This window comes from Eublepharis macularius, chromosome 6 (genome assembly GCF_028583425.1).
Source record: "Eublepharis macularius isolate TG4126 chromosome 6, MPM_Emac_v1.0, whole genome shotgun sequence".
NCBI lineage: Eukaryota > Metazoa > Chordata > Lepidosauria > Squamata > Eublepharidae > Eublepharis > Eublepharis macularius.
The window spans coordinates 97,148,413-97,164,394 of record NC_072795.1 but is presented as its reverse complement, the minus strand read 5'-3'; the positions used below and the strand labels follow the sequence as shown (position 1 = coordinate 97,164,394).

Here is a 15,982-nt window from a genome sequence, read left to right as displayed (position 1 = left end):
TGAGAGGCAGTATATAAGCTCCTAAACAAACAGAATTATTTTACCTATAAGCAGCGCATTATCAAGAAAATTATCCTACAACTTTACATCTGGATATAGCTTTCAAGTATGCTGTTATCCCGCCTTTCCTCTAAGCAGTTCTGGTGTGTGGTTCGGCTTTCCCAATTTTATCTTCCCAATGACCCTCAGGCTGAGAAAGTGACTGGCTCAAGTTGCCCGGCAAAGTCTTCAGTTAAAGCAGTATAAGAATTGTGGTTTTAGCATTGTATTGCACAATTACTCAGAAGCAAGTCAAAATACATCATCAGCACTTTTTTGAACAGAGATCATGGCATACTTTAAATGTCTTATTTTTTTTAAAAAAAAAACGTGTACATAGTGAGTTGCGTTCTGGTCTTACATACCTTAATACTGAACACTCACCATTTCTAAATTCTCCTGTGTTACAAATTTTAATTTATTTTCCATACGACGCAAGGCATGAGACAAATCCTCATTCTTCCTACTTAGTCGCCTGTTTTTGTCTAGCAGTGGTTTGTACTGACTTTCTGCTTCTCTTAGACGTTTCAGCTGAAAGAAGAAGAAAAAATATTTGCACAGAAGAAGCTGTTTCGGTTGCTACCCAAATTCTCATGCATTCAGGGAGCTATCGTAGACATTGGTGAACGGAACTCTCCATGCATATACAAGAGGCAGGAAAGTCCTACTCCATGAGCTTTACTTGACTCATTTTATTTCCTGTGGTTTAACATGCAACGGGAATGCTTCCACAATTTACTTTATGGATGAGGAGTTGAATTACTTCTATGGAAGACATACAACCTAACTATAGCCAAAACATGGGTTCACCAGTTCTTAAGAAAAGGCCATGTGGAATGATTAACAATGATGAATGTTATTTATTTCAAGACACCCCTGCAGGTTTTAATGAATGAAATCTATACTATGGAGAGGATTCAGTTGTAACCCTGGAATATTCTGAAAGAAACAGGGAAGAAGCTGAGAATGGTTGCCTCCAGTGTTAGCAATTGCTTCATCTGATATGCAAACCTCATATGCAGTCTCAGATTATTCTGCAGCCCCATTGCTCTAATGTCCTCTATAAATCCAGTCTATATGGATTTTTCTAACATGCCATCATGCTTTATTGCACTCCCACTGTAAAATATATGCTTTGCACCAGTAAATGCCATTAACTATCCTTTAAATAGGATTTTATATGGCTGTGGTAGCACTTTGAAGAACTAAAGGAGGAAAATACTGCAATAGTATAACTTTACAGATCTGAATAGAATTACATCAGGGAAGTCTAGCCCACAGCAAATCTCATTGGAGGCCATGATCCAGTCAAAGGGAAGCACTTTTCAGTTACACTGATTTAAATGGGAAAGAGTCAAGCTGAACACACAGACTGAAATCAATGAGATATACTTCGTGGATGGAATCCATGGCCAAAACAGAAAAGGGTGTGGTCCTGCAGATGTAGATACAGAGGCAAACTATTAGACTCTGAAAGGGAAAACCACAAGTTATCGGTGAATTCTCAATGACTTTCAAACAGAAATGTTGCCCCCCAGATTGTTGTCATCTGGTAGCTGGCCACCCTGCCCCATGGATATGTTTTAATGCTTGGTGATGATGTGTATGGGTGCGACTGTCTGTCTTAGACTTTACTACACATACTGACATGTTTTAATCAAATTTATGCTATCTGTTTTTATTGTATTTATTACCACCTGTGATCTGCTCTGAGCCCGCTTGCAGGGAGAGCAGAATATAAATCGAACAAAATAAAATAAAAAAATAAGTAACGTCCTAAACTATTGTACTGGTAGATGGTATGTCTTTGTCATCAGTTAAAAGTGCTATAAGCATTCCAGTGTTTAATATATATATTGTCAAACTTCAACTGATGAAAGAGAGAGGTCTTATCCTGCATGGAATTGTGATGCTACATTACTGCAAACTCTTTCCTTGAAATAATGTGAAGTGTATGTATATGTAGGGCCACTGTCTGGATCAGTATCTGGTGATCAGATTCCTGTTGAGCTAGGCAGTGGATAAACAGAAAAAAACCTAAGCTTCCTAAAACGATTCTGATAAATCTATGAACTCTTATTGTTCCAAGTATTTTCAGACTGAATTATAACATTTATCACCTAAAGTTGTGTTACTATGTTGGTCAGAATGCTATTTATATACTAAATTTATGTTCTGTTTTTTTTTTCAAATAAACCTCATTTTTTTTAATATTCTCATTGTTTTAAACATAGTTTATTTAGGTGCTATCCAAGTACTGAAAACAGCTGATTTTTGATATATTGCAAAGGAGAAAATCACATGAGCTAAATAAGAGCCCCTTCTAACCAAATGGAAATGAAGAAAAGGGATGGGTGGTGGCAACTGAGGTGGGCTCTAATGGGCTAAATTTTATCAGGGAATGCAAAAAGTCACGTTCTAGCTGTTCTGAGTACAATAATAGTGCAACCCTAAGCAGAATCACACACTTCTAAATCAAGGGACTTGAGTGGACTCAGAAGGGAGTAATTCTGCTTAGGTCTGAATTTTAAGTGTATGAAATTCCTCCGTGACTACATATTCTACTAAGAGGTCATTTTATGAAAGGGGGAAAAAATTACATGCTTTCTTACAAGCTCATTCCGTTCCTCCGACAATAAAGCATTCCGGTCTTCCAGTTTCCTGATGATTGCACTTAGTTCAGCAATTTTCAGTTGGAACCGCCGAGCATCTCTTTCATCTAACTGCTGTTCCTAAAACAAAGAACAACTGCAAATAACTGTGTATGGAGGAAACATATTTTAGAGCTCTTTACAGACCCCATCTTCTTCCTTTTCTTATTGAATCCATCCAATTCTGACTGAGTACAAAAAAGATGTAATCTATGCCTTAATACTGAAAGATGAGACCAACAGAAATTTAAGAGAGGAGATATGTAAGAAAGTAGGCAAATGCAAAAAAATATGCATATGTAAATCCAAAGTCACAAATGTTATATTTGGAAATGTGAAAGAAAACATTGGAAATTACTGCAATGTTTCCTAGGTATGCCACTGTTGAACTTGAATGTTTTAAACAAGTGAGCCACCTATCACTTCCCCATGGTAAAGTGATATTTATAAATACGGAAATACAGAGCGTAGTCTGTATGTGCAATTCTACCATTGCATGTGGTTCTTTCCCACGGATCTAATTGAACATCTAAATGGTTCACTCAAATAATCATAGGATTGAGCTTTAATCAATCCACAAGTGAAAATGTTTAACTCAAATAGAAAATGAATACAGATAGAAGAGAAAGCGTCTTCATGTTTAGAGTGAAAGATCTATTTCATTATATTAATATCTCCTTTATGCTCCCCCCCGCACATTATTTCCCCCCACAAGCTAACACATGAACAATCTTTGGCACTAATGAAACACACTTGTGCTGGGCTTCTTCATTCAACAGGTGCAGGAGAGGCTTAGAAGAAAGAATAGAAGAGATTTTGTGTTTATGTTTTTTGAAATTCTACGTTCTAAATTAAGCAGCACTACTACAAAAAAAATCTTGATGAGGATCAACAATGAAAAGAAGTTTAACAAATGTCACAGGAACAGAAAATCTCTATATTTAGCAAATTAATACAGAAGCTGAAAGAGCGGCATAGTTACATAGAAAGCCAGTATAAAATGGTGAATTTATATGTAATGGCCTAAGAAACTGCACAGTATGAAAGAAATAGCAAACAGTTAAGTCCATATCTTATTCACTTTCTAGAGCATTAAGCAAAAGCATTGATCATTACTCTGTGGGTACTAGTAATGATACCTGAGCAGAGACTATGCTAATATGAGCATGTTAGTCAGTAAAGTCTGGTTTACACTTGCTTATGACAAATTCTGGCAAGTAACTTGGAAAAGTTAACATCCACCCATTAATCAGTTAGACAAGCAGTTGCACAGGGAGTCTGCAGAGAGAACTTTTCAAGCTGTCAAACTGAGGGTCAAGGTAAACAAGATGCTGGGCACAGGTTCATATCTGTGGCTGGTGAGGCAATTTTACCGGGGAATTGAAGTTTTCAAAGACAGAGCCATGTGCTGGGAGACAGGGAGGGGAAAGATTCCCTCATAGCCCTCTGCCTGTTCATTGCCTTTGCCAGCTCCTTTCCCCCCACTCCAGCAGCTCACCAGCCTCCTTCTCTAGCCCCTGCACTCTAGGTGGTGGGGTGGGCCATTGCGTGCTGCCATCTTCCTCCTACCTTCACTCCCTCCAGGAGTGCAGGCATGCAGCTACCCAGAACACAGGGGAAGGAAGCAAAGGCAGGAGGATGCTGGCAGTGGCACACAATGGCTTGCACCACCACCCAGAGCACAGAAGGGAGGTGAGTGACCAGCGGTGGGGGTGGGGAGCCAGCCAAGATGCTGGCAGAGGTGGCCAGGTGGAGGGCTACAAGGGAATCCCTCCTCTTCCCTGTCTCCCAGCATGCGTCTCTGTCATTGAAAACTAGTTCCTAGGTAAAATTGCATCACTGGCCACAGGTTTGAACATGTGCCTGGTGTCTTATTTAGCTTGACCCTAAGAGTGGAAATATATGTTATGAAGTACCAGGGGATGCTCAAGTGTAACATTTTATATGTGGTCCTCAGTTCACATGCTGGCTGTCTCTTGCTCGGCAAATGTGCATGCCACTTTTATGGGAGCTCTCTCTGTGTGACTGCATCTTCAAGTAAGTACGAACACCACGACTGAGTTGAGAGGGCAGAGCGCCAGTTCAGCTCTGTTTTCGCAGTGAGAATTCTCAGAGATGGACACTTTAGAGCAAGTACTGTAGGCTTTACTGACTTGCCAATCTGCATTTATTTAAGGTGTGAGAAAGTGTCAATGAATGGATGTGGGAGGTGGGTGAAACTGGGAATCTGGCAGTTGTAAACAGAGAATTTCATTGTCAAAGATTAACTACAGGGGTAGCAAAGAAAGGCATAGCCAGAGCTATTTCTTTATAGAAATGTAATGCAATAGTTTGCATCAATTTCATACATTGTTATCAGAAGGGAAAAATGGAAAACAATAAATTTAAAAAAAGGGAGCCTGGGATACTTTTAGAAGTTGAGGAGGAACTGATATCGAATGCATGAATGTACTTACGTGGAGCAAATGGAAGTGTGACTGTGCAAGAGAGTGCATGGGAAGTTGGAGGGGAACACATGAAATGAGGTGCACTTGAACATCCCTAGGTACTTAGTGACATGCCTTTCCACCCTAAGGCAAGTGTTTGAGAGAAGCTAGGTTTACCAAAAAAAAAAAAAAAAGGCAGGGGGGGGGGGAGCTGACATCTTAACCTGCTAGCAAAAGTAATGGGACTGAGAAACAAAGGCAAAACTCTCCCCACCAAATTAGAGATTAAATCCCACTGTTTTCTTTGCACAATGAGAGAGAAAAACTTTTTGCCAAGATGTGCGCTACTCGTCAAGATTCTGGCATATTTGTTTTAGGCAAAACCACTAGAAAGTGCTTACAGGACTTCCTGATTGTTCTGAAGTGTCTCCTGCACCACTTGGATGAGGAAGTTCCCGCTTGGGGCTGCTCAGATGCCGGTCAGCCTCTCTGAACTGGGAAAGTTGTTCATCTAAAGCCTCCTTTTGAAGCTGAAGTCTCTGAGCATGCCCGGCTTGAACCCCTAACTCTCTTTCCAGCACGTAGACTGCTCTGTCTTTAAATTTGATCTCCTCCATCTACAAGGAGAACAAAATACAATCACACACACGCATGCATGTTACATTTCTGCTGTTGCCATAGAAACTGGCAGCATCCCTGCTAGCTGAGCATCTTAGATGATACCCAAAGGCAAAATGCTTCATTTTCAGTTCTACAGATTTCACATCATTGAAGAGCAGCATCAGTTTTGGAAAATAAAAAACCTCAACAAGTACTTTGACAATTACGAGTTGAATTTCTATATCTTGCTTAATATCCCTTGCATTAAACCACTTTGAAACTTGGTTAGCAAAAGAAAGAACATTTTTAACTGAAGTACTGTTTTGATCATGGCTTACAAATTGCCATCAAATGAAAGATTCCATGGCTTTTGAAAGAGATCTGAAATTTCAGCATTGATTATGTGGAGTGGCTTCTGCAGATATAAAGGTTTAGAAGTTCTGATTCTGTAGTGCAGGGCTGTAAAGGTTTTCCTTTGCTTAATGAAGATAGTTCAGTTGCTGATCCACACCCAAGAATTAATAATGGAGAAAAACAATAATGTTACTTTCTAAATCAAACATAGTATTATTGGGATCTCCAGTGAATACCAATACTTCAATTGCTGGGAACATTTGGTCTTTATTTCCTGTTTATTCTAATACACAAATATTAATTACTTGTCTATTGCATTATGTTGAAATAAATTCTGCTGATTGCAGTGAGTTTAATCCTGGGTAAGCGTGCATGGGATACTACTACTACTACTACTACTACTACTACTACTACTACTACTACTACTACACTTAAATGCAGTGTTTTCAAGAGCTCATAGTAGTTCAAATCTTATATACTAATAGCCAAGTGGCCCTGATCTGAGGACACTTAAATTTGGAGATTGGACCCATGAATGGACAAGACAGATCTTCCGACACACCTGAAAAATGCCCCAGATTTGCAGAATAATCTGAAAACTAAAAAAAGATACCTTGAGGGTCAGTCAGTCAGACAGATTTATTTACAGTTAATAACCAGTACAGACTTGTAAAAAACATAAGTGAGTATCATACACAAAATACACCACTTTATAAAAATAATTATATAAATATATTATTATATAAAAACTTGACAATATAAGTACAAAAGTGTAGGCTTTCAGGGTTAGAAATAAAAGCAGATGTTACTCCTTTGCACATTCCCTGTGGATTCTACAAGCCGCGGCTAAAAATCTGGCACTAGCCAACGTGATCTGGGAATTGGCACCTAACAGGAGTTTATTAGTTTACTCTGTATCAGGGAGGCTCGAAAGCTTCTTTAATGCAGGTTGGATATGTTTTATACGTATTTCATGGTAGAATATCTTGAGGGGGTTAAAAACCCCAAATGATAAAAGGAGCACCTGTAGCTTTAACCAGATGGCCTCAGTGGCTGTTACTAAGCAACCAGAATATTTTAGCTAGTATTCCAGGCTTACTTTCTGTCAGGAAAGGTGAGTGGAAGGGGCAGAAGCCTTTCCAGGGCTGTTTTGGCCTTTGAAGGAGGATTCATTGAAGCCAGGCCCAGAAGCGATCACTGGGCTACTTGATACTACAAGACTTGCATGACACACCCAGGCCTGGCTGCCTGCTACTGTTCAACAGCAACCCCCCCCCCCCCAAAAGCCAGTTTAGTGTAGTGGCTAGAGTTTTAGAGTAGGATCAGGGAGACCTAGGTTTGAATCACCTTTGTCTGAAAAGATTAAAAAATCTGTTAGCAACTGGCAGCCAAATCAATTGTGTCTGTCCACTAGCAACCAGCAGTCAAAATGGTTTACAAATGCAGTTTGAAAAGGACCTAAAAATAAAACAGTAAAGGGGGAAAAATAAACCAGCTAAAAACTTCTGGAGCTTTGTTGTTTAAAGAGAATACAGCAAGAACTGGAGAATATGGAAGCTAGGAACTTTTACTATATTGCAAGTGGAGAAGACAGGCAGAGATTTCAGTGGGTATAGTTTCTTCATATGGCAACAGAAGACGCAAATGAGGTGTTGATGGTCGATCAGAAAAATACAAACTGATACAAATTTGAAGAATAACATCAGTAGGATGCTGATACAGATTGTAAAGAAACTGGTCTGTTTGGTCAAAGGTGTTAGAAAGAGTCTGGTGCATTACAGGTAAGTGTTGCCAGTGAGAATAACTGCTCTGTTCTAATTGCCTAGGTGCTGACAGTGCTGTTACAGGAGTCTCCAAGGTTAAGGATTCAAGGCCAAAATATCTCAGCTAACTAGGCTTACCTGACCCTGCTGTGGTTCTCATGGGAGATGGTATATGCTCCTTAGAATGCTATGTGGGTTAGGAGTAACTGCAGGGCATTGATTTACTGGTGGGATCCACCCTGGATAAATTGGAAACATCAGTTATGAGTTTTGTCTTAGTACCTGCTTTTAGCCACAGTTGTTGGCTTCAGCTCTTAGTTTATGGCCTTTAGTTCTTGCCTTCGTTCTAGGGGTTCTTTTTGAGGCCCTTTTGGATTACAACTTTGCTTTGCTGCTTTGGACTCTGAAACATGCTGACTAAGAATGCAGTGCTGCATCTGCAATGGACCATTATGGCTTAGATTGGCAAAGACTGTCTGGAATGTATAGTACTAGGACTAGTTCTAACTAGGCTGCCCCTTCCTGCCACCCCCTCAGCCCTGTTCACCTGGTGCGGGGGGCGGGGGGGGGAGAAGTGTGTATACACACTTCCATGCTCCTCCATGCTAGCCACAGAGGAGCCGCAGGGTGCGCTGAAGCTGAGCTATGTAAAAACTCCCATTTGGTGGCAGTTTTTACTGAGCTCAGCTTCAGCGTGCACCGAGACTCCTCCGTCACACTCATTTCCCAATGCAATGGAGGAGTCATGGTGCACGCTAGAGCCGAGCTCAAGGAAAATTGCATCCAAATGGGTGGCTTTCACAGAGCTCAGCCTCAGCATGTGCCACAACTCCTCCATAGCGCCAAAAATGACAGCATTTTCCAGCATGATGGAGGAACAAGGGAGCATTCTAAGTGTGCACATAGGAGATGGGTACCCCACTGTCCCCACAGCCCCCCTGCTTTGGCCCCTGGCAACCTTAGTCCTATCACTAGAGCTTTATTGTTTCATCTATTCTTTTTAACACTTTCCAAAAATTTTATGCACAAATTGTAATAAACAAAATACTCTTCACGTCTGTGTGGTGTTCCCTTGCTCCTTGGCTTCAGCCTAAACCAGTGCCCAGGCCATATTTGGCCCAGCTACCTTTCTAACCTTTATGTGGAGACTCAGCAGTGCTGAGCCTCCATTAAAGTCCAGTAGAGTCAGGGGCTTGTTTTCCCCAGCCTCTGTGCCAGGGCTTAGTTGGGGGAAATGGTGGCAGCCCACTACCCCGCCCCCCATGCTCTGTAAGGATTGGGACTTTCATCCCTAATTCTGCTGGCTCCCCCAGGACCAGTGGGGCCCCCTGTTTCTTTATTTACGCTACATAGATTACCAAGATTATTTCAAGGCCTAAACTGTTTACCAGAATATGAAAATAAATGCACAGGTACTATCTGTAATTCATTTGCCTCCGAAGATTAAGAGAGCAATAACAAATATCTTCTCAGAATCCTACTCAGATGTATTCAATGGTGCTTACTCCCAGGAAAGTGTTCTTAGAATTGCACTGTCAGTAGCATTGAAGAATAAAGTTTAAAAAGAACTGAGCAGTGTGTGAAAATCAAATATAATAGTCATGGTAGAAGAGCCTACAGATTGGGTCAATCCAATAGTTGTTGGGGAAAGCATGATAAAACTGGGAACAAAACAATTATAAGAGAACATTTTGAGTTGCCTACTAGGTGTCAGTACTAGGTTTTTGGCAAATTCAGCTGGATGACAAAAAAGTTTCTGGCTGTCTCTCTATCTTCAGCTCCAGAGAAATAACAAAGAGTGATCCAACAGACTGGGGGAGGACGGTTGGTCTTGATGGTGTCATATACTACATAGATTATATCCTGGTGTAGAGAAAGATGAAATTGCATAATGAGAAGCTAGAGACTTCTTTGGCTCTGAAGGGAAATACTATCTTTGTTGGGTTGATTACTATTCAAAATATATTGAAATACGTTTGCTTGAGAACATCATAAGCAAATTGGCAAAAGTACACTGCAATATTGCAAGGCATAGGGCACTAGAAGAGACGTGAGTGAGAATACCCCTCAATTTTGTTCCAGAGACAACAGAATTTTAATAAAGGACTTGGTTCAGATTACATTGTCCATTACATCCTCAGTTCAATGGCATGGCAGAAAGCTCAATACAAACAGTTAAGAGGCTTCTGATTTGGACTTCAAATAACAGCACTTTTGTCTACAAGATCACAAAATTGGACCTTCAAAAGTACAGGAGCACCTGTGCAACTTGCAATGAAGAAACATTTAAGAACGAGATTGGTATCTCGGCACCACTGCTACAACCCATACAGGAAAATGGGACAAAGGAAAGAGAAATATTGTTTTGACAGAGACCTGAAAACCTTTCCTTCCTTTGCCCATGAAAGTTCCACGGTGCAATCACAAGGGCTTAGAAGGGTGTAGCTCTGTTTAAGGCTGCACTGCCAATTTGCAGTCTTATGAATTTGAGAATAAGCTTCACGGAATGAACATCATGGGACTTACTTCCAAGCAACCGTACATAACATTGGGCTGCCAGTTAGCATTTATTAAAATGGAGTGTGGAAACTTGCAAAAGTAACATATCCATTTTGTTTCAGGCTGGTGATGGAGCTTTCAACAAGAACAGAAAAAATATACAGACTAGAGTGCTAAAAGTCTTGAGCCAACGATGGATGAAACATTTGAGACTGCAGATGTAGTGACATCAGATACAGAAACAGACAGGCTAGACTCTTAAGACAGAACAAATGAAAATGTCATGAAACAAAGCGCTAATGAGACTTTAGAAAAGGTTTTGGACATTGAGATGCCTGAACAAGATGCAAAGTGTCATGATGACAAGATATTAAATACATAAAGTAACATTAGTGAAAAGGAAGGTAATTATAATAGGAACCAGAGTTCTCTGTGAGCCGTGCACGGAGGAAAGCTGTTATGGGAAACACTAGGAGATAACTGAAACATAGGGCAGCAAGACTTTTCAGACCACTTGTCGTTAGAGCTGCACAGTAACAGTAAAGTTAGTCCCACCCTTTGGTCCCTAGTTGACATCATTTTAAAATGTTTGCAGAAGGCAATACATGCATGGAGCCCCATGGCACAGAGTGGTAAGCTGCAGTACTGCAGTCGAAGCTCTGCTCATGACCTGAGTTCGATCCTGGCAGAAGCCAGGTTCAGGTAGCCAGCTCAAGGTTGACTCAACCTTCCATCCTTCTGAGGTCAGAAAAATGAGTACCCAGTTTCCTGGGGTAACGTGTAGATGACTGGGGAAGGCAATGGCAAACCACCTCATAACAAAAAGTCTGCCAAGAAACATCATGATGCGACGACCACCCATGGGTCAGTAATGACTCAGTGCTTCCACAGGGGACTACCTTTACCTTTACCATCTTATCACATTCTGTTTCAGTTTGATCATTTGAAGCGGACAAAAGTTAAAACTTAAAACATTTCTCCATTATATAAAATTCATTGACTCACAATGAAACTGAGAAACGTCTGGGTGAAGGTTCAGACAAATTTCATACTTCATGTATATGCCAAGTTGCCAACCGTTCCTCATGCTCTCTCTACCTTCATTCTTCACTTATTCTTCACTCTAATTATATAAGTATCATATTATTATAACAATATGTTAGACATGTTGTTTGTTGGTATACTAGAGGGGGTGATAGAATACTCATGTGTGTACGTGTGCGTGTAAGGCATGTAAAATGGCTGAATAAAGAAACTGTTATGTTGCTGAGACCTTGTGGTGCAGACTTGTTTGTGAGAGACCAGATACGTAACACTCTTTGTCCAAGGACTTCAAGGTTGCAAAACTGTACCACCCTAACACTGGAAATGGGAGGTTGTAAATTGTTTTATACATTGTTGGCTTAAGACTTTTAGTACTCGGTAGATAGATAGTGGGTTGATCTCCTTATTTTGTCCTGGTTTTTCTTCTCTCACAGGACAGAGCTCTTTCTCTCCTCCCAACAAAATGTTCTGGCCTAGTGCATGCTCTTCCTTCTCAGTAGGAGGGATTGCCACCCTCCTTGGGGGGCCTGGAGATCTCCTGGAATATCTACTGATCTCCAGGCAAGAGTTCGGTACCCCTGGGGAAAATGGCTACTTTGGACGGTGGATTCTACAGCATTTTACCCCACTGAGATCCTTTCTTCCCCCAAACTGCACCCTCCCCATGCTCCATCCACAAAATTTCTAGGAATTTCCCAACCCAGAGTTAGCAGCCCTAGGAGGGAGTCACAGTTGCTCTCAATCTCTCCTACCCAATCCTTTTGCTGACAGCTCAGGAGCGACCTCCTCCTAAGCCAACATCCTCACTCACATGTGGCTGTTATACTGGACAGAAAGTGGGGACTTCAGACCCAGACTATGTACTTTGTTATTTCCTGTCTCCAGCATTCAGGAAAAAAAACCAGATGGCCCTATTCCAAGATTCCATTTTTGTCATCTCAACCTCTTGGGACAGTTCTGAAGCAACTCTATATTAATTATTTTTTTAGACTAACAACTTTTCTGAGCACTTCATGCATAAACATACTTCTTACTTGGTGGCATCGCCTTTCATTTTTGTACAAGAACTATTTCCTAGAAGGTGAAAATTCTATAAAATAAATCTCACTCCCCCACCCCTGCCTTCTCTTTGGTCAAAAGTCATTACTTTACAACCAACTGCCTCCCAAAGTATATCACACATACATAAGGACCCCCCATGCAATTTTAATGCCTATACTGCATTATTTGATTTATTCTCACAAGGAAAATATTTTTATTTGAGAATATTAATGGAGAAGAATTATTTATTCACTTTTCCAAACTACTTCTCAATAATTGTATTTTGAAATATTCTGTACTGGTCACATGTATGGCCATGGAGAAGAACTCATTATGGCCATACAATGGTAACTCTGCCCTATGCATTGCAGAGGAGTCTAGAGCATGTTCTAGAGTTCATAGTTCATTAAGGCTTAAGACCACAATGACTGGGTGGAATTCTAGAGCATTATCTGGAAGTGATGGCATGTCAATCAACCCTCCACCCAGAAGGGACATTACATCCTCCATGCCACTCAAGGAATAGCCCCAATCTCTAAAATTAAGACCATAGAGAATGGGGAAATTCCTAGAGTTTTACCCACAAGAGATGTCTCCTGGCAAACCCTATATTGCAGACAGGATAGATTTAGGAATTGCTGGAAACTGTATGTTTTTACCCAGAATTGACGTAGTGATGTCAGTGCCATTGCCAATGTCCCTGCCACTAGCCTTCCTGCCAGTTGCTGGGTTCAGCCTGGCAACCCTAACTTTTATCTATATGAAAAATGCTACTACATTCAGACTAGCAGTGTTAATTTTCTGGGAGGAACCATTTAAAAATGCCTGCTTCCTCTGGGCCTAGAAAAAGAGGGGATGCTTTATTGAAAGCACAGACTGAAGAAACTTTATAAAATTCTGTATTTAAAATTGGTTTTAAATGTACAGAGGCAGTTTGATACCTTAAGGAACAACTTTATTAACCCAGCGATCTTATACTAATACTGATCTTATAATTACCCAGATTAGCTTCTGAGGAACCAGAGGGATCCTAGAAGACAATTTGAAAACCACAGTATTAAACTGATGTGGTGGAAAATACATGAATAAAATATCACATTCCAACTAATACTATTCCTTCCCTGGTTACAAAATTGCCACAGCTTTTCTATCTCCACTTTACCATTAATTTATGACATACTCCATAGATGATCAGTGGGCAATATAATTTAGGAGTGGGTATTCTTCCTCATAGATATGAATTTTTTTGTCTGCACACCCTGAAACTATAAAGGTCCCCCACGCCCCCTGGAAAGGGGTTGAGGTTTTGTGTGAACATGGCCCAGAGATAATATCTAACATGCGAACAGCTTTCAAATGCAGATGACCCACAAAAACATATGAACAAGAATTGGAGGGGGCATAATCTTATCTGATACATACAATGTAATTTATCTCTATATTGCATTAATCACAATGACAGTGTGCTTGCACTCAGAAAGACTATTGCTATTTAAAACAAAAATATACAAGCACATTCATTTTTCTACTGTTGTGTCAGAAATGTAGCTTATCTACTATAGGATGTCATATAACAAAGAACTGTCTGGTTTGAATTTTCCAAGAATTGTATAATCAAGCTGTATATCAGAGAGAGAGAGAGAGAGAGAGAGAGAGACTGACTTATAAAAAGGGAAAAATCAGGAACGCTAAATCTCTATTCATCAAAACACAACCAAGTTCTATTAACTGGCAACATTTAATTTATGGAATAGACACACAAGAAAGGAAAGCTTCATATTACCTTTTGTTTATATTTTATACATTGAAAGAGAAATAACTGTGAATCTTTTGTACTAATACAAAAACAAATCTTTTCCCATGTGTTTTTTAAGTCACTGAATGAGTAACACTGCTTTTAACAGAATTAACCATTAAGCTATTTTATAGGATAGCAGTAAAATGAATATATCACACACACACACACACACACACACACACACAGAAACGTACACATACTTACTTTTACAGCCTTTTTTGCTCCATACCATCTACACAAAGGAGAGGTTAGAGTAGAAAAGGGGATGCAACTTGCTGAGAGTGCTGTGTCAGTATCCAGATGTGTATCCCAAAAAGACTAGTTCGCACATTTATTTTAGTACTGTAGAAAGCAAAGCTAACAATGTCTCACGTTTGCATAGCGCCTGTCTTAGAATTTTACTCAGTTACTTGTGATAACAGAAGGCCTACTTGTGAAGCAGAGTCTATGAATATACATGAGAAGAGTAGCCAATCATTTTTAAGAAAATGGCTTGTTTAACAGCACGGATATTTCCCACTTTCTATTTAGCAGGTTGTCTCCACCATGAATGCATTTTAATTAATAAACAGCTTGTGAGCAACATTGCTGCCAATTATGCAAGCTTAGAGCCATGAAATATGGGGATTTCTCCGCTCTCCATCCCTTCTTCTCCAATGTCTGCTATACAGTTGTAATTTTTAATATTGCTTTTACAAACGGATGGCCAGACCTACAGTTATTATTTTTCAGACTCAATAAAAACCAGTGTGTACTTTTTAATGCAGAATAAGCTGCTACGAGCTCCAGGGGCACCATAAGAACTGCTAATAAAATATTGTAGTAGAAGGTATGGAAAGGAGCGAAATATATGCTACACTTTACACTTACATCTGGGTCCAAAAAGAAAAAAAAAGGTAACAGTCCCAGATAGAGGTTTTAATTGCAAATGAGAAAATCCATGCCTGCCATTGGCTGATACATGACCTGCAGAGTTCCCTGCAGGCAAACTGTCATAGTAAGCAATTAGAATGTATACTGGATGTCTGTTTTATGTAGGCCCAAGAGTCTGCATAAATGACCTGTCAGTCACTTACAAGAGAAGAAGTAACTAAGGATCTGGAGATCAAAGGAAACAGAAAGCTTTCTCCAGTCAATATAGCATTAAGGGGGATCACATGGGCACAAAGGCTGAAGAGACCCAAAGGCAGACCTTTGTGTACAAGGACATGCATGACGATCGAAACAGCACATGCATTTAATACAGTTCTTCTCTTTATGATGTTTTGTATCTGGTTTAAAAATACAGGCTTGGATCAGACAAAACTTCACTGGAACTAATTCACAGAATGGACCATTCCCCCCACTTCCCTCTGCAGCCTCCTGTGCCGTCCCCTGAAAACCTGCTCCTGTGGGTTGGGGGATTCTCCACAACAGAGTGCAGTGCAGTGCTGTGTAGTGCGGAAAAGAGATTGCAGCATGAAGAGGAAGTTGGCAGAAATCGAACTCGTTCTTGCTCATACTCTTGCTCCAGTCACAGAAAAATTCTTTGGCCACTTTCTCTTCCATTTATTTCAATTCCTGCTCCTCTTCCAGAGATCAGCAGGTGCCACACATGGGTCTCTTCTCCAACCTTTTAACCCTCACAACAACCCTGACAGTGATTGGTAGACATGGGCACAAATTGAAATACGAATCAATTTCATGACAAATCGGGCCGGTTCCTGTTTCGTGAAATGTGTTTCGTGGAGTGGCAGTTTTCACGAAATTCACACCTTTAGGGGCGGA

The 15,982-nt window shown here is 40.3% G+C and overlaps 1 protein-coding gene across 19 annotated transcripts in view; it reads right to left on the bottom strand.

Annotated features, from left to right (window-relative positions):
- JAKMIP3 (Janus kinase and microtubule interacting protein 3) overlaps window positions 1-15,982 on the bottom strand; it is a 75,682-nt gene that overhangs the window by 30,114 nt on the left and 29,586 nt on the right. For 5 of the 19 annotated variants that reach the window (XM_054983119.1, XM_054983120.1, XM_054983124.1 and 2 more), the window contains exons 3-4: window positions 2,652-2,771; window positions 424-570 (exon numbers count right to left, since the gene is read on the bottom strand). In XM_054983119.1, the coding sequence (XP_054839094.1) occupies window positions 424-570; window positions 2,652-2,771 (267 nt within the window). Of the gene's footprint in view, window positions 1-423; window positions 571-2,651; window positions 2,772-5,517; window positions 5,734-15,982 lie in introns of all 19 variants that reach the window. The other 14 variants (XM_054983107.1, XM_054983108.1, XM_054983109.1 and 11 more) reach the window with 5 other exon arrangements.